The 21,956-nt window shown below is 43.6% G+C and overlaps 1 protein-coding gene across 26 annotated transcripts in view; it reads left to right on the top strand.

The window, feature by feature from the left end:
- PPIP5K1 (diphosphoinositol pentakisphosphate kinase 1) overlaps positions 1–21,956 on the top strand; it is a 59,043-nt gene that overhangs the window by 17,796 nt on the left and 19,291 nt on the right. For 14 of the 26 annotated variants that reach the window (XR_009545273.1, XR_009545272.1, XM_060174509.1 and 11 more), the window contains 9 exons: positions 6,198–6,339; positions 7,065–7,288; positions 7,612–7,739; positions 7,950–8,064; positions 8,240–8,347; positions 12,727–12,843; positions 13,003–13,164; positions 15,674–15,823; positions 16,423–16,510. Coding sequence is in view for 24 of the 26 variants with exons in the window: in XM_060174509.1 (XP_060030492.1) it covers positions 6,198–6,339; positions 7,065–7,288; positions 7,612–7,739; positions 7,950–8,064; positions 8,240–8,347; positions 12,727–12,843; positions 13,003–13,164; positions 15,674–15,823; positions 16,423–16,510 (1,234 nt within the window). In the remaining 2 variants the exon portion in view is untranslated. The remainder of the gene's footprint in view (positions 1–6,197; positions 6,340–7,064; positions 7,289–7,611; positions 7,740–7,949; positions 8,065–8,239; positions 8,348–12,726; positions 12,844–13,002; positions 13,165–15,673; positions 15,824–16,422; positions 16,511–21,956) is intronic. The other 12 variants (XM_060174531.1, XM_060174524.1, XM_060174528.1 and 9 more) reach the window with 3 other exon arrangements.

The raw sequence follows: 21,956 nt of genomic DNA, 5'->3' as shown, positions 1-21,956 counted from the left end.
GGAGGTGATGTCATGGCTGGTTGAAGGACCAGAAAGCTGGATCAGGGAAGAGAGTAGCTCCCTAATATGAGAAAGGGGTATAAATACTGTTGACTATAAACCCCATTAATTTGATGTGATCTGGGGTCCATATTCAGCTGAGGAGCCTATGTGACCTCTGCATCCCTGTAGATCTGAGCTCACATTCTGTGGTCATAAGTAAGAACATTCCACTGTCCCAATATCAGGACCCATCTTCCTCAGGTGTAGCATAGAGTATATTGTCCAGCTTCCCTTCGGAGGATGGAACATTCTCTACCATTGTTGATCCAAGTTGAGGGCAAGGTCCTGTGGGGGCCCACAAAGGGGTCTATTGTGAACAACACTAGTTTTAACAAATCCAAAATTTGGGTGGGGAGTAGATAGCATAATGGTTATGCAAAGAGACTCTTAGATCTGAGTCTCTAAATTCCCAGGTTCAACCCCTTGCACCACCATAAACCAGAGCTGATCAGTGCTCTGGAAAAAATAAAAAAAAAATTTTTTTTGTCACAGGCACTTCTAAAGTATACATGGAAAATGCTAAGGAATAAAAACTAAGTCTAAATCCATTAAAATTCCCACATAGTGTTTTCATGAGTAGTAGAGCTAACATTAGCAGAGATAACATTATCCTATTCCTCTAAGATGCTAGCTTGAACCCAGAAGCAGAGATGCTGCCTCAGAGATGGGTACCAACTTTTGGGGTAGTCACAGTTAGTGAAGAATGAGGTCATCAGACAGCATCCATGGACTATACTCACTGTCACAGACTCAGTCCTCGGCAGTGTATGTGCCAGAGCCCAGCAGTGCTCTAATTTCTCTCTTGTAAAGACAAATAAATCTCATTTTTTCAAATATGTTTGTCATCAGGATTCATTTAACATCAAAACCTGACACACACAAAAAAGAAGTAAACCAACCTGACATGGAGTGTTCTAAGACTATTTCTAATCCCAACCTAACATATTTAATACAAATATTTTTACATTTTTGCTGCAAAAGAACAAATGTTTGGTTTATGTCATGGGTTCTGTTGGAGGTATCATATAATATACAGCATATACACTGTATTAAGTTCCTGGAAATAATTTTTAGTTACAAAACATTAAGTCCTTAAGACTGAATGAAAGAATGTTTCAGTTATCTGTTGCTGCATAAATAACTACCCTACACTCAACAACTTAAAACAACAGTTATTTTATTGTCCTGAAATTCTAAGCTCAATGATTCTTGTTTGGAATCTTTCTCAATGTTGACTGGAACTAGAATCATCTGGAATAGTCACCTGGATTCTAGGGCGGCTGGACTCTCTGTTCTCATGACATTGCTGTCATCCCAGGGCCCCTCCTGTCCACATGTTTTCCTCATATGGGTCTCTAACATGGTACCCCTTTCTTTTTTTCTTAATACAACATCAAGGCCTCAACTATATGAAATATAACTACTCCTGGGCCAAATTTCTCATTCTTTTTATTATAAATACAGAGAGAAAGAAAGAGAAAGGGGGGAGGGAAGACAGAGCCAAGGTGATGCAAAAACAAACAAACAAAAAAACCCAAAAAACACATAGATCTGCTTTACCATCCATGGCGCTTCCCCTGGTGTCATGATGCTTTCATATGGTATCAGGGTTTGAGCCCAGGGCCTTTCATGTGGTAAAATGTATGCTGTGCCTGACCCCCTGCTTGACTTCTTCAAATGGTAGCTTGGGACTTCCCATAGGCAGAAGCTTCTAAAATTTTTCAAAATGTAGATTCAGAATTTGTACAATATAATGGTTTTTTAAACATTATTATTATTATTGTTGTTGTTGTTGTTGTTGATTCAGCAGTCACAGCCCAGCCTAGATTCAATAGAAGGACTAGATAATAGAGAGTTAATGCCCTCTGCAGGCTGGGAATCGGTGCAGTGCTGGAGCACTAGACTAAATGGCGTGAGGTTCTGAGTCTGATCAGAACCTATGCCACCTATGCTCGAGTGGTTGGTGCTCTGGTTCTCTCTCCTCTCTCTGTCATTGAAAACTAGGAAATACATATTTTTAAGATTTTATTTATTATTAATGAGAGAAATAGGAGAAGGAGAAAGAGAACCAGAGCATCACCCTTATACGTGCTTTGTGGGTAGTGAACTCGGACCTCATGTTTGAGAATCCTACACTTTATTTGCTGCATCACCTCCTGGACCACATCTTTTTTTTTTTTTAACATCTTTTTTTTTTTTTTTTAAGAATTAGTGTTGGGAGTTGGGCAGTAGTGCAGCGGGTTAAGTGCACATAGCACAAAGCGCAAGGACCAGCCTAAGGATCCCAGTTTGAGCCCCCGGCTCCCCACCTGCAGGGGAGTCATTTCACAGGCAGTGAAGCAGGTCTGCAGGTATCTATCTTTCTCTCCTCCTCTCTGTCTTTCCCTCCTCTCTTCATTTCTCTCTGTCCTATCCAACAACAATGACATCAATAACAATAATACACAACAAGGGCAACACAAGGGAAAATAAATAAAAATTTAAAAAAATAATAATTAATGTCATCTTTAATCTACCACGAGAACTGTAGAACTGTATTACTTTCTTTCTGCTTTACAGGTGAGGAAACCTAGACTCAGAAGAATCTGTATAGCCTTTTCAAGGTCACCTGAATAGTGTGAACCCAAGGAGTCTAACTCCAGAGCCCGACCTTTCAAACATCACAGTATAAATCCTCACAGTTTACATCCTCACAGTATATATCCTCACAGTATACATCCTCACAGTATACATCCTCACAGTTTACATCCTCACAGTATACATCCTCACAGTATACATCCTCACAGTATACATCCTCACAGTATACATCCTCACAGTTTACATCCTCACAGTATACATCCTCACAGTATACATCCTCACAGTTTACATCCTCACAGTATACATCCTCACAGTATACATCCTCACAGTTTACATCCTCACAGTATACATCCTCACAGTTTACATCCTCACAGTATACATCCTCACAGTTTACATCCTCACAGTATACATCCTCACAGTATACATCCTCACAGTTTACATCCTCACAGTTTACATCCTCACAGTATACATCCTCACAGTTTACATCCTCACAGTATACATCCTCACAGTATACATCCTCACAGTTTACATCCTCACAGTTTACATCCTCACAGTATACATCCTCACAGTTTACATCCTCACAGTATACATCCTCACAGTTTCACTCACAGCGGACGCTGCTGGGTAGTGTCCTCCTTCTGCTGCACACCCAGGCCATGGTGACGGGAAATCAGGTGGCAGACAATGATTTTCCATTTTTCTGCTGCTGATAGATCCTTATATCTGACCGGTTATCTTATTGAAAAAAAAAACAAACACTAATTTAAAAAATTGCAATACTCCTTTAACCACTCCTACATGTTTTGTCCAGTGGTATCAAGTGAATTCACACTGTTGTGTAACTATTTCTAGTAGGTTCTCCTTCTCAACACAGTACAGGGGGAATAATATCAGAACTTTGTGTATGCCTCTCTAGGGTACGTCCTCCCTAGTCTGTCTACCTATGTATGACTGGTGAAATCGTTGACTTATAGATAGTATGCTATTTTGCTATATGCATGACTCAATTTCAAAGCCAGCCCCCACTGCATTAAAGGACTTCAGGTGTTATGGCCTTTCTCTACCTCTCTGTCTCTAATCTGTAGATCGATTCTAATGCCCAGGTTTTAGTTGGAATTTGTGCTTGTGTGATTCTGCCACCCCTGCACTCCTGGTGGACTCTTTTCCTTTTCAAATTTATAATACAGAGAGGGACATAAAGGCAGTGAGAGGCAGAGAGGCAGAGAGACACAGAAAGAAGGAGAGATGCCACAGCATCTGTTGTGCAAAGTGTCCCCACATGGCTCCAGGGCCTCCAGCCCTGTTCCTTGCACATGGTAAAATGTATTCTCCACTAGGTTAGTTATCTCCTAACTCCATTATTCAATATTTTTTGAGAGAGAGAAAAGGAGAAAGGGAGGAAGACACCAAAGTATCAGGCCACCATCATGGAGTTCCCTTAGTGCTCCACATAGTCCAGGGCCGTGGAAAGGCATGAACTTTAGCCTGAAACTGTATCAGGGGCCCCAATGATAGGATTTTAAATGAGCTAAGTCATTGAGCACATTGCCTAGAGAAAGACATTATCTCTGAGCAGAACTTGATAAGAGTCAGGACCTTATTCTCCAATCCACTGTTCAGTGTTCAATCCAGAAAAGCCAAGGCATTTGTCCTTTATTTCCTTCATCTTTTGATTACTTTCTGTGGCAAGAATGAGACTTGTGAGGACCTAGGTAGAGTGTATGCATTTGACCTATGAAGTCCTCTTTCCTTGTGTGTTTTTTTTTTAATATTTTAATGTTCTTTTTAAATTTTTTATTTATTTGTTTATTTGATAAAGACAAAGAGAAATTGAGAAGAGACAGAGTGGCCTAGTAGTGCTGCACCTGGTTGAGTGCACATGATATAATGTGCAAGGACCCAGGTTCAAGCCCCTGGCCCCCACCTGCAGGAGGAAAGCTTCACGAGTGGTGAAGCAGGGCTGCAAGTGTCTCTCTGTCTCATTCTCTATCTCCATCTCTATCCAATAATAATTAAATATAATTTAAAGAGAAAGGGCCGGGTAGTGGCGCACCTGGTTGAGTGCACGTATTGCAATGCACAAGGACCAAGGTTCGAGCCTCTGGTCTCCACCTGCAGGGGGAAAGCTTTGCAAGTGGTGAAGCAGGGCTGCAGGTGTCTCTCTGTCTCTCTCCTTTATCTCCCCCTCTCAATTTCTGACTGTTTCTATCCAACAAATAAAAATAAAGATAATTTTTTAAAGAGAGAGAGAGAGACGACTGCAGCCCTGCTTCATCACTCATGAAGCTTCCTCAACCCTGCAAGGTGGGGACCAGGGGTTTAAACCTGGGTCCTTGCACACTACAGTACACACTTAACCAGGTGCACCACCTGGCCTCCTCTTTCCTTTTTTTTTTTTTTAATATTTATTTGTTTATGAGAAAAAAAGAGGGAGAAAACCAGACTATCATTCTAGCACATGATAATCTGGAGATCAAACTCAGGACTTCATGCTTGAACATCCAATACTTTATCCACTGTGCCACCTCCCAGACTGTCTACATCCCTCTTCTCCATTTCCAGTTCTTCACTGATGATGACTCCTAAAAAATTGACTTGATACCCAGTTCTGAGGCAGCATCTCTATTTCTAGGTTCAAGTTAGTATCTTGCTTAGAGGAACAGGATAATGTTATCTCTATAACCCACTCATGAAAGCATTCTGTAGGAATGTTAAGATATTGGGGTTTGGGAGTCGGGCTGTAGCACAGCGGGTTAAGCGCAGGTGGCGCAAAGCACAAGGACCGGCATAAGGATCCCGGTTCGAACCCAGGCTCCCCACCTGCAGGGGAGTCACTTCACAGGCGGTGAAGCAGGTCTGCAGGTGTCTATCTTTCTCTCCTCCTCTCTGTCTTCCCCTCCTCTCTCCATTTCTCTCTGTCCTATCCAACAACGACAACAACAATAATAACTACAACAATAAAACAACAAGGGCAACAAAAGGGAATAAATAAATAAAATAAGTATTAAAAAATATATTAAAAAAAGATATTGGGGTTTAATTATTATTCCTTAGCATTTCCCATGTATACTTTATAATTACTAATGGGGGGTGCTGGGGCTATTTTATTTACTCTTGACTCTAAGACTTAAGATCAACTCTTCCTACATGATTTATTGTATGCTAGAACATCACCTTCACTAAAGGGCCTAGAATTATCTGCCCAGTAAGCGGTATATTCTCGCTATAGAATACTCATTTGTAATAAGCCAACAAACTAATCTGGCTTTTAAAATATTTTTTATTTATTATTGGATAGAGACAGAGAGAAATTGAGAGGAGTGGGGGAGATAGAGAGGGAGAGGAAGATAGAGACACCTGCAGCCCTACTTTACCATTTCTGAAGCTTTCCCCCTACAGGTGGGGACCAGGGGCTTGAACCTGGGACCTTGTGCTTTGTAACATTGCACTTAACCAGGTGCACCACCACCTGGCCCCACAAATCTGTTTTGCAGGCAGACTGTTAGCCTTATGGGAATCTGGGCAGCAGACAATAAGCTAACTTGCTTTTTTTTTTTTTCCCCCTCTGTTCCCCACAGCTGGCTCCCACTGGAAGCACTTCCTTACTCAACTCCATGGCTGTCATTCAGAATCCTGTGAAGGTCTGTGATCAGGTATTTGCCCTGATTGAAAACCTCACCCACCAGATCCAGGAACGGATGCAGGACCCCAAGTCTGCAGGTGGGTATGAGTGCTACTGCCTTCCCTTCAAGTTTCAGGTAGGGATGGATTTCTTCCTTTTTAAAAATTATTATTTATTGGATAAAGATAGAGAGAAGCTGAGATGGAAGGGGAAGATAGAGAGAGAGAGAGTGAAACACCTACACCACCGTTTCATCGCATGTGAAGCATCCTGCCTTGTAGGTGTGGAGTGGGGGCTTGAACCCAGGTCCATCCATATGGCAATATGTACACTCAACCAGCTGCACCACCACCTGACCTTGGATGGTTGTTTTGTTTGCTTTTTTTTTTTTAGCTACCCCTGTGTTCTACCCCAAATGTCAGAGACAAGGCATTATCACCTCTCCAGTTTTACTTCAGACTTGTTAAGGCCTTTTGTTAGAGGTAAAAATCTTTGGGAACCTGGGCAGTGGTGCACCTGACTGAGCACACACACCACCAAATGCAAAGACCTGGGTTGGAGTCCTTGCTGCCCACCTGCAGGGGGGAAGCTTTCAGTAAAGCAGGTCTGCAGGTGTCTATCTTTCTCTCTCCCTCTCCCCTCTCAATTTCTCTTTGTCCTATCAAATAAAATAGTAACCACAAAAAAGAAGGAAAAATGGCCACCAGGAACAGTGAATTCATAATGCTGGCACCAAGCCCCAGTGATAACCCTGGTGGCAATAAAATATATATTTTTAAAAAAGCCAACTTTGATGCTTTCTGATTTTCGTTATTCCTTTCAGATCTGCAGCTCTATCACAGCGAGACCTTAGAGCTAATGCTGCAGCGTTGGAGTAAGCTGGAGCGTGACTTCCGGCAGAAGAGTGGGCGCTATGACATCAGTAAAATCCCTGACATCTACGACTGTGTCAAGTATGATGTACAGCATAACGGGAGCCTGGGACTTCAAGGCACAGCAGAGTTGCTGCATCTCTCTAAGGCACTGGCTGATGTGGTCATTCCCCAGGTATGTCTGATACAGGGATCCAGCATGGGGATAGCGGCATTGGGGAAAGAAGGAGATAAAGGTAGAACAGAGGGATGGAGTAGGAATAAGGGGAAGGAAGCTTACAGAAGGAATTAATTGAGTAGCCAAAATTCTCAGGGTCCACTGACTCCAGATAAGTACAAGAGGCTGAAAGAACCTGGAGAAGAGGAATGTGGTGGATATATATATGTATTCCCAGACCTGAGCTGAAGACAGGCATGGCCTTGGGTCTGGGAGTCTGAGGCAGAAGAGCAGAAGAGCAGGATTCACCCAGGAACTCATTCCTGGCCTGTGGCCCCTAGGAGTACGGGATCAGTCGGGAAGAGAAACTGGAAATTGCCGTGGGCTTCTGTCTTCCACTGTTGCGGAAGATACTACTTGACCTGCAGAGAACCCACGAGGATGAGTCTGTCAACAAGCTGCATCCCTTGTGAGGGAGGGCTGGGAGGGGTGCTGGATGGAGGGAGGGGCATGTCAGGGAGCCCTTGGGGGAAGCCAGATGGGGGCAGCTTGGGGAATCAAGAACAGAAGGGACCCTGGGATGGGAAGGAGAAAAATCTTTGAGGTGGGAGGAGGTTAACTTGTGGAGGGGTGGGATGAGGGTTACCTGACAGTGTCAGTAACTCAACTGTTGTCTCAGGTACTCCCGAGGAGTGCTCTCCCCAGGCCGCCATGTCCGAACAAGGCTCTATTTCACCAGTGAAAGCCACGTCCACTCTCTACTCAGTGTCTTCCGTTATGGGGGACTTCTTGATGTAAGGATCCTCCTTCCTTCAGTCTCTGTGAACAGTGTTCCCCACTACTCTTTCACTCTACTCTTCGTGCTTCTTCTGTCCTACAAGTTTTCCTTGTCTAATCTCCTTGCCTCCCTGACTACTCCCTGACTCCCTTGTTCTGGGGCACTGACTTACCTCTTCTTGTGTTTGCTAGGAGACCAAGGATGCACAGTGGCAGCGAGCGTTGGCTTATCTTAGTGCCATCTCAGAGCTCAACTACATGACCCAGATTGTCATCATGCTTTATGAGGACAACACAAGGGTGAGGAACTAGTGGGACGGTAAGAGGAAATGGCCCTTTTATTTTTTTCTTTTCTCCTCTTTTTAATATATTTATTTCTTTTTAGCTTTTTTTTTTAAGATTTACTTTATTTTTATTTATTTTCCCTTTTGTTTTTTATTGTTGTTGTAGTTATTGTTGTTGTTGATGTCGTTGTTGGATAGGACAGAGAGAAATGGAGAGAGGAGGGGAAGACAGAGAGGAGGAGAGAAAGATAGACACCTGCAGACCTGCTTCACCGCCTCTGGAGCGACTCCCCTGCAGGTGGGGAGCCGGGTGCTCAAACCGGGATCCTTAAGCCGGTCCTTGCGCTTCATGCCACGCTGAGCTAACCCGCTGTGCTACTGCCCGACTCCCTATTTATAGCTTTTTTTCCTTTAAGATTTTATGTATTTATTCATGAGAAAAATAGGAGGAGAGAAAGAACCAGACATCACTCTGGTACATGTGCTGCTGGGGATTGAACTCAGGACCTCATGCTTGAAGGTCCAGTGCTTTATACACTGTGCCACCTCTCAGACCACTTCTTTTTTTTTTTTTTAAACCAGAGCACTGCTCAGCTCTGGCTTATGGTGGGATGGGGTACTAAACCTGGGACTTTGAAGCCTCAGGCATTAGAGTCTCTTTGCATAACCATTATGCTATCTTCCCTGCTTTATTTATTTATTGGGGGAGGGGGTGATTAATGGTTTACAGTCAACAGTAAAATACAGTAGTTTGTACATGTGTGACATTTCTCAGTGTTCCACATAACAATTCAACCCTCTCTAGGTCCTCATCTGCCGTCATGGTTCAGGATCTGAACCCTCCCCCCAAGCCAGAGTCTATTCCTTTTGTGCAATACAGCAAGCTCAATCCAAGATCTACTTTGTGCTTTCTTATTTTTCAACTTCTGTTATTATTATCATTAGTGACAATAATATTCAACAATATTGTGGCATAACTTTGTTTTGTTTTGTTTTGTTTTTGCCTCCTGGGTTATCACTGGGGCTCAGTGCCTGCACTACGAATCCACTGCTCCTGGAGGCCATTTTTTCCCTTTTGTTTCCCTTTTGCTGTTTATCATTGTTATTATTATTGTTGTCATTGCTGTCATCATTGTTGGATAGGACAGAGAGAAATCGAGAGAGGAAGGGAAGACAGAGGAGGGGAGAGAAAGATAGACATCTGTAGACCTGCTTCACCGCCTGTGAAGTGACTCCCCTGCAGGTGGAGAGCCGGGGGCTTGAACCCAGAGGCTCGAACTAGGATCCTTAAGCTGGTCCTTGTGCTTTGCACCACACGCGCTTAACCCGCTGCACTACTGCCTGAGTCCCAACTATTTTTCTTTTTTTTTTTTTTTGCAACTATAAATGTGGACATCATAGTCCGATTTTTATTCACTTTCATACTAATTGCCCTAACATAGAACTGATACATACATTTTTCTTCTTCTCCTCCTCCTCTCCTTTTTATTTATTTATTTATTTATTTTTTTTACCAGAGCACTGCTTAGCTCTGGCTTATGGTAGTGCTGGGGATTGAACCTGGGACTTTGGAGCCTCAGGCATGAGAGTCTGTTGGCATAACCATTATGCTATCTACCTCCGCCCCTTTTTCTTTTTTCTTTTTATTTACAAAAAGGAAACACTGACCAAAAACATAGGATAATAGGGGTACAACTCCACACAATTCTCACTACCAGAACTCCGTATCCTATCCCCTCCCTTGATAGCTTTCCTATTATTTATCCCTCTAGGAGCATGGACCAATGGACATTATGGGGTACAGAAGGTGGAAGGTCTGGCTTCTGGAATTGCTTCCCCGCTGAACATGGGCATTGACAGGTCGATCCATAGTCCCAGATTATCTCTCTCTTTCCTTAGTGGGGTGGGACTCTAGGGAGGTGGGGCCCCAGGACACATTGGTGGGGTCATCTGCCCAGGGAAGTCCAGTTGACATCACGGTAGTATCTGGAAACTGGTGGCTGAAGAGAGAGTTAACATATAAAGCCAAAGAAATTGTTGACTAATCATGAACCTAAAGGCTGGAATAGTGCAGGTGAATATTTGGGGGTCTCGGTTTTGTAGATAGTTCGTAGGACTACTTTAGTTATATTCCAAAGGGCCCATGACTATACTAGTGTTTTATTTTTTTTTCTGTGCCTGACATCTGATATGCAGGTAGACCCAATTTATTGTCTGGGGAGATGATGTCATGGCTGGAAAAAGGATATCCCTCTCTATCTCCTATTCCCTCTCAATTTCTCTCTGTCTTGTCAAATAAAAATAGAAAGAAAAATGGCTGTGGATTCATAGTGCCAGCACCAAGCCCCAGTAATAACCCTTGTGGCAATTAAAAGAAATAAATATACGTGCTGCACTAAATTATTCCGGGAGAGGCATGAGGGAAGGTTGCAGAAGTGGAAATTAGAAAGTCCTGGGAATGGTGAATGTCAAATGGTGGCAAGGTAATGAGGACTAGGGATAACTATTTGAATGAGAGAGAACCAGAGAGAAAGTGAAGAGAGAGACCAGGACACTGCTCATCTTCTAGGACAGGAAGTGTTTGGGGATGCCGTTCAACCAGAGATACCACAGAACATCGTTCTAGTTTTAGGAAGGATGTGGAATTCATGATGATGTTATAACAGGCCTTTTCCTCTCAAGCATTGTTTCACATGGTCTTTCTTCAACTGGCTCCACAAAGATATATTTATTTTTTAAGTATTGCTTTAAATGTATATATTTTTTAATTTTTATTTATTTATTTTTATTTGATAGGATTGAGAGAGGAGGGGAGAGCTAGCTAGCTAGACAGACAGACCTGCAGCACTGATTCACTGCTCGTGAAGCTTTCCTCTTGCAGGTGAGGACCAGGGGCTTGAACCTGGGTGCTTTTACCTGGTAACATGTGGGCTCAACCAGGTGCACCACCATACAGCTCCAACCAGGACATCTTTAAATGTGCTGCACAGGGGCTGGGCGGCAGTGTACTCAGTTAAATGCACGTATCACCAAGCACAGGATCAGGGTTTGAGACCCTACTCCCTACCTGCAGGAAGAATACTTCATGGACCGTGAAAGCAGGTCTGCAGGTATCTTTATTTCTCTCTCCCTCTCTATCTCCTCTTCCCTTTCAATTTCTCTCTTTCTTGTCAAATAAAAATAGAAAGAAAAATGGCCGCCAGGAGCTATGGATTTATAGTGCCAGCCCCGATCCCCAGTGATAACCCTAGTGGCAATTAAAAATAAATATATGTGCTGCACTAAGTTATTCTAGGAGAGGGAAAGTTGTGGAATTGGAAATTAGAAAGTCCTGGGAATGGTGAATGTCAAATGGTGGCAAGGTAATGAGGACCCTGTAACATGAGACTCTGGTCAGAGGGGAGCTGTGGTAAAAAATCAGCCCCACATATTAGGGAGCTACTCTCTTCCCTGATCCAGCTTTCTGGTCCTTTTTCCAGTCATGACATCGTCTCCCCAGACAATGACTTAGAACCACCTACATATCAGTTTTCAGGCTCGGGGAGAAAAAACACTGGTATAGTCATGGGCTCTTTGGAATATAACTAAAATAGTCCTACTAACTATCTAAAAAATGGAGACTCCTCCAAACTCTTCATCTGCACTATTTCAGCCTTTAGGTCCATGATTAGTCAACAATTTGTTTGGCTTTGTATGTTAACTCTCTTTTCAGCCACCAGGTTCCAGATGCCAGCATGATGCCAACCAGACTTCCCTGGGTAGATGACCACACCAATGTGTCCTGGAGCCCCACTTTCCCAGAGCCCCACCCCACTAGGGAATGAGAGAGACAGGTTGGGAGCATAGATCAACTTGTCAATGCCTATGTTCAGTGGGGAAACAATTACAGAAGCCAGACCTTTCACCTTCTGCATCCCACAATGACCTTGGGTCCATATTCCCATAGGGTTAAAGAACAGGAAAGCTATCAAGGGAGGGGATGGGATACGGAGTTCTGATGGTGGGAATTGTGTGGAGTTGTACCCCTTTTATCCTATGGTTTTGTCAATGTTCCCTTTTTATAAATAAAAAATTGAAAGAAAAAAAAAAGCCCCAGATTGTGCTAAGTTTGTATAGTGGTTATACAAAAGACTTTCATGCCTGAGACTCTGAGGTGCCAGGTTCAATCCCCAGCACCACCATAAGCCAGAGTTGAGCAGTGCTCTGGACTCTCTCTTCTCTATATTTTTCCTTCTGTACCTCTTTCTCCTTAAAATAAAATACTACAAACAAACAAAAAACACTGAACCCACAGCCTTGGTAACATGTATCTTCATGAGTTCTTGTCTGTTGTGCCTGGTTTCCACCACCATATCCAGCTTCTGCAACTGCCTCTTCCTCTGGTGGCACCCACAGGACCCCTTCTCAGAGGAGCGGTTCCATGTGGAACTGCACTTCAGCCCCGGAGTGAAAGGTGTTGAGGAAGAAGGCACTGCCCCCACTGGCTATGGATTCCGTCCAGCCTCTTCTGAGGTGAGTTAGAGAGTTGGGATGTGCAGTTGGGGGATTTAGAAGCCTCACTGGTGGGAAACTTTGAAATTGTGCAGGGAGGTGAAAGGGCTTGGGGTTCTGTGATAGGGATGTTGGATGCCATCATGCCTCCCTCTCCCATGTGTGCCTGTCTTTGACTAGAATGAGATGAAAACAGACCAGGGCAGCATGGAGAACCTTTGTCCAGGGAAGCCACCAGATGAGCCAGATCGGGCACTACAGACCTCACCCCAACCCCCGGAGGGCTCTGGCCTCCCAAGGAGATCACCCCTCATTCGTAACAGAAAAGCTGGCTCCATGGAGGTAATGGGAAGGGCTTGGGAAGAAAAAGTGGTAGAAGTACATAGGACAATATCCCTGCATCCCCTGAATCCCTTTCTTGGGGCAGGGTGGGAGGTAGGGGTAGGGGGTTGAGAATGGGAGGATCTTGGTCTTTAATCAGAGTCTCTATGTCCCTGATGGGTATTTTACTTAATATTCCTGGTCTCTCAATAAAATTTATTTATTTATTTTTAACTTTAAAATTTTTTATTTATAAAATGGAAATATTGACAAGACTATAGGATAGGAGAGGTACAATTCCCACACAATTCCCACCACCAGAACTCCATATCCAATCCCCTCCCCTGATAGCTTTCCTATTCTCTATCCCTCTGGGAGTATAGATCCAGGGTCATTATGGGATGCAGAAGGTGGAAGGCCTGGCTCCTGTAATTGCTTCCCTGCTGAACATGGGCATTGGCAGGTCGATCCATATACCCAGCTTGTCTCTCTATTTCCCTAGTGGGGCAGTGGTCTGGGGAGGCAGGGTCAATAAAGTTTATTTAAGGTGGTTGCTATTTCTGTTGTTAAAGACAGGTCAGTGAACAATGCCTGAAAATAAGGATTTTAAGAAATGAGATTGAGGATAAGGCCTCTGGGTGAATCTGAAAGATTTGGAAAAAAGACAGAAACAGCATGAACTCTGGGCTAAAGTCCCAGTCTGATAGTTAGAAGCTGTGTTGTGTGACCTTGGGTAGGTAACTTTAAGCCTTAAATTTTCTTCCTCTATAGAATACAAGTAAGATCTACAGCTGACATTAAAGGCTAGATTATCTCTTAGCTGCCATGGATAGATTCATAGTTCTGCAGGGGTGCGGGTGGCAAGTCTGTGGCTTTGATTTCATCCCTTTAAAGTTACCTATGCTGCCCTTCCAGAAAGAGGATCAAACCTGGAGTTCTGTCTTTGCTGTGTTCTGATGAGGAGGTTAATCTACCAGGGTCTGTGTTCTGTTATTCTTGGAGTTTGTCTCTCATCCTGACTCTAGTTCTCTGCCCTAGAGGAAGTAACTGCTGTCAGCCTCATATTCCAGCCAGCTGTCCTGGAGTTTTTGATTTGGTTTTTCTTCCTGGAAGATCCTTCCCCTCTTTGGCTCAATGGTGCTCTTTGAACCTATGATTTATCTCTGTCTCATTTGTGCCCTGCCTTGACAGATGAATCTGTTCACGTAACTCTGCTCCATTTCTCTGTCTTAGAGGAACTGGCCTTTCAATTTTAGACATGTCTCAGAAGAATCTTTATCTAGTTTATATAAATTCAGTTAAAGGCTTACAGTTCAGAATATGGAGATAGCTGAGAAGACAAACTGGTGCAGGTCTCTTTTCCAGACTTAACCATCTCTTCCTGATTATTGTATCATACTCATTTTTTTTATTTATAAAAAGGAAATACTGACAAAATGATAGGATAAGAGGGGTACAACTCCACACAATTCCCACCACCAGAACTCTATATCCCATCCCCTCCCCTGATAGCTTTCCTATTCTTTAACCCTCTGGGAGTATGGACCCAAGGTCATTGTGGGATACAAAAGGTGAAAGGTCTGGCTTCTGTAATTGCTTCCCCGCTGAACATGGGCATTGACAGGTTGATCCATACTCCCAGCCTGCCTCTCTCTTTCCCTCTACTCATTTTTTTAAGATTGATTTATTTACTAATGAGAGAGAGAGAGAGAGAGAACACCAGAGCATTGCTTGGTCAAATACAATGCCAGGGATCAAACTCAGGACCTCATACTTGAAAGTCTAGTCCTGATAGTTTATCCACTGTGCCACAGCCCCCTCCGCAAGCCACTCTTCAGAGCCTCTTTGTGGTGTAAGTTAACTAAGTGTCCATAGTAGAGTAGTACCTTACAGACTCATGAGAACAGAGCAATGTGATTTTCAGGAGACAATGACATATCATCTTCCACCAATATGCTCCTACCGCTCATTCACATGATCTGCTAGTGTCTGTCCATCTCCCTTCTGGTTAAGCATTTCGGTGACACAAAATGAAGCAGGTTCCCTGTGCATTATCTCTCCAACTGGACAAGACTAAATGCTTTCTTTCAGGCCATGGGAAGCCTCCTGTTGTAACAACAGTCCTTCTGTTCATTTTACTAACACTACTTATGCCATAGCTCATCCAGGATAATGCCTGCTCAAGATGCACTCCTCAGCTTCACAAGAAACTCTCTGCTCCTTAGTTGCACAGCCTTTTAATATTAATATTTCCTCTCTTCTGTAAATACAGGCACTGGAAATCTTACCTTTCTCAACTAGAGCCCTTCCTCTCCTCTTTTCTTTTATTCTTTCTATCTCAAAGGAAATATTTTTGAACTGTTGTAGAATAAAAAGAAAAAAAAAAGAAATCAGTGGCCTTCATAGCAGCCATGCTCTGGGTCATCATCTCTCTAGCCCTGTAACTAGCTCTACCCAAAAGACACTGGGACTTCCTGGAGTTTAGGATTTAAAGGAGTCATGACAGGCTTTCCACTGGGTCTGATTGCAGGTCATGAACATGCAGTGCACGGGGAGCCTGGACCTGATCCCCTTGCGGGGACGGCGCCGCAGGAGGTCAGGAGACCTCCCCCGGCCATCCCCAGCCATCGGCCTACAGCCCCGGGCTGTGTCTACCACTCACCTGGCGTCCTGCACACAGGTGTCCCTCCCTCATCTTCTTTTCCTGCTTTTATCTTTGCCTTTTGGGATCTAGGGGCTTAGAACCCTGACTAGGGGAGCCGGTTGCATGATAGGGCCTAGGTGGGCTTTTCAGAAATCTGTTTCATGTCCTCAGGAGTGGAGGAGAGAGCTTCTGGATTCAAATAAGAAACTGAGTATGGTTACAGTAGCCACAGTTCTCCTATGGAAAGAAGAGAGAATGACTAAATTTTATTTCTTATTTTAACTGAACAATGGTGATTTATTCTCTCAGTGGTAGACGCAATTAAGGAACACTGCTCTACTGAGAAGAGAATGGTTGAATAAAGATTTCTCAGATTTGGGGTGGGAGAGCTTGCAGAGTCAGGTATCTTGGAAATAGAAATGCCTGGTAGTCTATAAGGCATTCCTGGACAATCCCCTCCACAAAGTAGATTCTCTCTTCCCTTTTCATTCTTCTTTGGTTCCTTCAAACTTTCTGACACTGCTTGGCTTTATAGGGGCAAGAATTCAGGACCTGGGTGTTAGACTTCTCAGTTCAGGTGGCAAAATGGTAAATATCACCCCCCTTTTTTTCTCTCCCTCTCTCTTTCTCTCCAGGTGCTTTCTGAGACTTCATCCTCGAGGCCTGGTGGCTACCGACTCTTCTCTTCGAGGGCCTCTACAGAAATGAAGCAGAGCGGCTTAGGTGCGGCTTCCAGCTTCTCTCATTTGTTGGGAAGGGCATCACCTGTTCTTCAGTTTTGTTGTCATGGGAGTTGGGGTCACACAGTCAGTGGGCTATGGAGGAGAAGTGTTTTGTGTTTTGATTTTCAACACCAAGCCCCATTTTCCTGCTTGAAGAGCACCCCCTTTTCATTCCTTATCTATTCCTCCGGTTTAGCCCAGATCCTAAAGGGTCATGGAGACTCTGAACCTTCAAAACCATAAGAAACAGGGCTATTATTAGGAGTACTTGTGACCACCACCCCACCCAGCCCCTGTAAGTGTCAGGTTCCTCATTTGGAGAACTTGTGTCATATCTTCCTCTTGTACCCTGCTCTGGCCCCTCCTACTTCCAGACCCCCTCCTCTCTCCTGTCCTAATCCTGTAATTTTTTTCTTTCCTTCCTAAAAATTGAGAGACAAATCCAAGACTGGTGTAGTGGCAGAGGCTTCTCTCAAGACTTTGAGGGCATGTTTCTTGATTTATTTTTTGGTTCCTGGAGAGGGAGGAGAACATCATTCAACCTTTCCTAAGAACACAAACTACAGGAAGGACCAAGCCTCAGAGGGTACTGTATTCTTTGGGAGGGGCCGTGGTCATTGGGAGGTCTCTGAACACCACCTATGAGCCATTTACTGGAATCCATAACTAGAGGTAATTGTAGAGTCTGGACTTGGTTCCCTGACTTTCTGCCTTACTCTGCAATTGGCTTCTTTCCTTTTTCTCTTACCTTTGTCCTTGGCACTCCACTGTTTGATCCCCAAAGGATTAGCATTTGGCCTGGCAATGGGACAGAAAAGATTTGATAACTTTCCAGACTAATTTTGAGGGAGCAGCTTGCCCTCTAGATTCCTGAAATAAAGTGTAGGTGGAAACATCAAGTATCTAGATTTGTGGCATGGAATTGTTTTATCAGAATCTTAGCAAAGAACAGGTTTTCTGTAGACCGGGAACAAGGATAGGTCTGCCTGACCCAGTTGAGTGAGAATGCTGTCAAGAACAAGACAGAATTATGGATATAGGTCTGGCTGACAGATGGTGGTGCTAAGGTAGAGACTGCTCTCTGAGCTGATCCAAGGACTGGGTAGAGCAAGGTTGGCAGGACTGCAGTGGAAAAAATTAGTGGAGGAAATAAGTGTAGAACAAGACTTTGGGTGGTCTGGAATAGAGCCAACTAGTTTTAAGGTCTTTGAAGAAAAGCAGACATAACTAGTAATAACACATTACTCTCTATAACCCTATTCTGGAAACCGCTTAAGCATAGGAAGCAGATGAAGTTGTTGTATAGAGGAGCAGTTCTGAGCTCCAGTATAGAAATAATCACTTATCTGAGGTTGCTGTTTTCTTTTTTTCTTTTCTTTTTTTTAATTGGGGGATTAAAGTTTTACATTTGACAGTAAATACAATAGTTTGTACATGCATAACATTTCTCAGTTTTCCACATAACAGTACAACCCCCACTAGGTCCTCTGTCATCCTTTTTGGACCTGTACTCTTCCCCCCCCCCCCCCCACTTACCCCAGAGTCTTTTACTTTGGTGCAATACACCAACTCCAGTTCAGGTTCTACTTGTGTTTTCTCTTCTGATCTTGTTTCTCAACTTCTGCCTGAGAGTGAGATCATCCCATACTCATCCTTCTGTTTCTGACTTATTTCACTTAACATGATTTCTTCAAGCTCCATCCAAGATGGGCTGAAAATGGTGAAATTACCATTTTTAATAGCTGAGTAGTTTTCCATTGTGTATATATACCACAACTTGCTCAGCCACTCATCTGTTATTGGACACCTGGGCTGCTTCCAAGTTTTGGCTATTACAAATTATGCTGCTATGAACATAGGTACACACAAATCTTTTTGGATGGGTGTGTTGGGTTCCTTAGGATATATCCTCAAAGGGACCAGGTGGTGGCACATCTGGTTGAGCGCACATGTTACAATGCACAAGGACCCAGGTTTGAGTCCCCGAACCCCACCTGCTGGGGGAAAGCTTCACAAGTGGTGAAGCAGTACCGCAGGTGTCTCTCTGTCTCTCTTCCTTCCTATACCCCCTTCCCTCTCAATTTCTGGCTGTCTCTATCCAATAAGTAAATAAAGATAATTTTTTTTAAAAAAGGATATATTCTCAGGAGAGAAATTGCAGGATCATAGGGTAGGTCCATTTCTAGCCTTCTGAGAGTGAGGTTGCTGTTTTCTATGGTGAATTTGAAATGCTGGCACCCCTAAGACCATGGCCTTTTCTGTATGGGATCAGAGGATACTGGCCTCCTCTCCACTTTATCTTAGTTTGGCAATAATTCTTGGTTCTGGCAGGAGGGGAATAACACATGGTTTACACAACCAACTTTCCTGTCAGAGGTCCTAGATTCAACCTCTGGCATCATCATAAGCCAGAACCCAACAATGCTCTGGTTAAAAAAAAGAAAGAAGAAGAAGAAAGTTAAGTGCACGTGGTGCAAAGTGTAAGGACCAGCCGGCATAAGGATCCCGGTTTGAGCCCCCAGCTCCCCACCTGCCAGGGGAGTCGCTTCACAAGTGGTGAGCAGGTCTGCAGGTGTCTATCTTTCTCTCCCCTTCTCTGTCTTCTCCTGTTCTCTCTATTTCTCTCTGTCCTATCCAACAACAACAACAATAGTAACTACAACAATTAAAAAAAAAAAGGGCAACAAAAATATGAAAAATGGCCTTCAGCAGCAGTGGATTTATAGTGCAATCAATGAGCCCCAGCAATAACCCTGGTGGCAAAAATTAATTAATTAATTAATTAAAATAAATAAATTTTCAAAAAAATAACAAAGTATAGGGATTTGTGCATTGGGATTACAAAACAATAAATTAGATTTAAGACAGTTTTTATTATGTTGAATAGTTATTTCAGATGAGGTAGGAGAGTTGAAAGAGAGAGAAAATTTAGAGCACTATTCCTCACACACATGGCATTGAGGGTCCAGCTGGGAGCCTCAGACATGCAAGTCTTACACTCTGTAATCTGACATACTTGCTCAGATATCTTTTTTTTTTTTCAATTTTACTTATTAGTGATAAAGATAGGAGGAGGGGGAGAGAGAGAGAATGAACCAGACATCACTCTGGTACATGTGCTGCCGGGGACTGAACTTAAGACCAGTGTTTTATCTACTGCGCCTCTTCCCAGCCCAGCCCAAATGTCTTTGTTGTTGTTTGCTGCTCACCAGATTCTCCTTCAGTCAAACACTTCCCCAGCTGAGCTATTTCAGCCAGATGTTTAGATCTCCCTTAGTAGGGTGTACATAGTAGGCATACCTTAGAGAGCATCATCTGAGCCTTCACAGGCCTTTCTGTTTGTGTCCATCTTCACTTCAGAAACGATGATGTTTCTTTCTTTTAAATAGGCTTATATATTAATTTACCAGCGGCAGAGAGACATCAGAAAATCACTCTGGCACATGCAGTGTTGGGGAGCTAACTTTTAGGGGCTTGTGCTTATAAGCTCTAAGATTTTATGCTGTGGCATCTCCTGGGCTGTAATGCTCTGTGTTTTATTGATTCAAAAATAATTCCTTCTTTTCTTAAATAATGCATATTACTTTTTTAATTTGATAGGATGGAAAGAAATTGAGAGGACAGGGAAAATAGGGAGAGAGAAAGAGAAACACCTGCAGTACTGCTAACTGCTCGTGAAGCTTCCTTCCCCCTGTAGGTGGGGGTTAGGGGATTGGACCTGGGTCCTCAAGCTTGGCAGTGGGAGAACGCTACTGTGTGTACCACTGTCCAGCCCCAGTGGTTTATTTTCTTTCTTTTTTCTTTTTTTTTTTTAACCTAGCTTTTTTTTTTCATTATTCATTTATTTATTCCCATTTGTTGCCATTATTATTATATTGTTGTAGTTATTGTTGTCGTCGTTGTTGGATAGGACAGAGAGAAATGGAGAGAGGAGGGGAAGACAGAGAGGGGGAGAGAAAGACAGACACCTGCAGACCTGCTTCACCATCTGTGAAGTGACTCCCCTGCAGGTGGGGAGCCGGGGGATTAAACCGGATGCTCAGGCTGGTCCTTGCGCTTTGCGCCACCTGTGCTTAACCCGCTGCGCTACTGCCCGACTCCCCCAGTGGTTTATTTTCTAACTGAACACAGTGAAACCTCAGGATCAGGGGACCTGGATTCTAGTGCAGCTAAACTCCTAAAAAGCTATATGACCTTGAACAAATGAGATCCCTTTTGAATCTCAGCTTCATCGTCTCTAAAATGAGAAGGTTGAACGAGATGACCTCTAAATCTGTTCCAGCTTTAAAAACTCAGCTCAGCAAACCTCATACTTTTTTGGTTTAAGAAGGGGGGGGGGAGGCTGGATGAAAAACTTAGAACTTAGGAAATGAACCTTCTAGAACTCGGTGTTTGAGCTAAGGTTTTCTAGCACTGCTTCTAGCTACTTTCCATCAGCATTCTCTCATTTTAAATATATAGAGGACTAGAGTCAGCAAACTAGCTCTGGGGTAGCAACTGTGATAGTGTAACTGTTTTTGCCATGTGTGCCACCCAGTTTTGAACCTTGCCCCCCACCAAGTTGGAGAAAGTTTTGGTGCTATGCCTCCAACCCCCACACCCCATCTCTGTCTTCCTATCTGAAGAAAAAAAAAGAAAACTAGTTCAGGGTCGTGAAGCCTCTGTGATGACAAAAATACAAATAAACGAAACAACCTGGGTTCTTTTTTTTTTATTCCCTTTTGTTGCCCTTGTTGTTTTATTGTTGTAGTTATTGTTGTTGTTGTCGTTGTTGGATAGGAGAGAAATGGAGAGAGGAGGGGAAGACAGAGAGGGGGAGAGAAAGATAGACACCTGCAGACCTGCTTCACCGCCTGTGAAGTGACTCCCCTGCAGGTGGGGAGCCGGGGTTCGAACCGGGATCCTTATGCCGGTCCTTGTGCTTTGCGCCACCTGCGCTTAACCCGCTGCGCTACAGCCCAAGTCCCAAAAGTCTTTTTTTTTTTTTTAAGCATTTATTTATTTATACATGAGAAAGATAGGAGGAGAGAAAGAACCAGACATCACTCTGGTAAATGTTCTGCCAGGGATCGAACTCAGGACCTCACGCTTGAGAGTCTAGTACCTTAGCCACTGGACCACCTCCCGGACCACCACAACCTGGGTTCTTTACAACCCTATATCCATGATAAGGTGTACAGAGTTCAGTCGAGGGACATCTAGAGGGATCTGCTTAGTCATAGTATTTCTGAGGGACACCAGGAGAGCATTATGGATCCCTGTCAGGAGCTCTCAATCCTCTAATATCACTAACCCTGTATGTGTCGTAGCCATTGGTATCTGCCATGTGCAACTTCAAGAGAGTATCTGCTGTTTGCTTACTGTGGCTATAGAAAGTGATGGGAGCCAGCATGGGGCTGGCTCTGAATGGCTCTGGGCATGTGTCTCAGTGTTGTCATGTGAAGTTA

Source organism: Erinaceus europaeus, chromosome 16 (assembly GCF_950295315.1).
Source record: "Erinaceus europaeus chromosome 16, mEriEur2.1, whole genome shotgun sequence".
NCBI lineage: Eukaryota > Metazoa > Chordata > Mammalia > Eulipotyphla > Erinaceidae > Erinaceus > Erinaceus europaeus.
The sequence above is the reverse complement of the archived record's forward strand: the minus strand, read 5'-3'. Positions and strand labels throughout refer to the sequence as shown.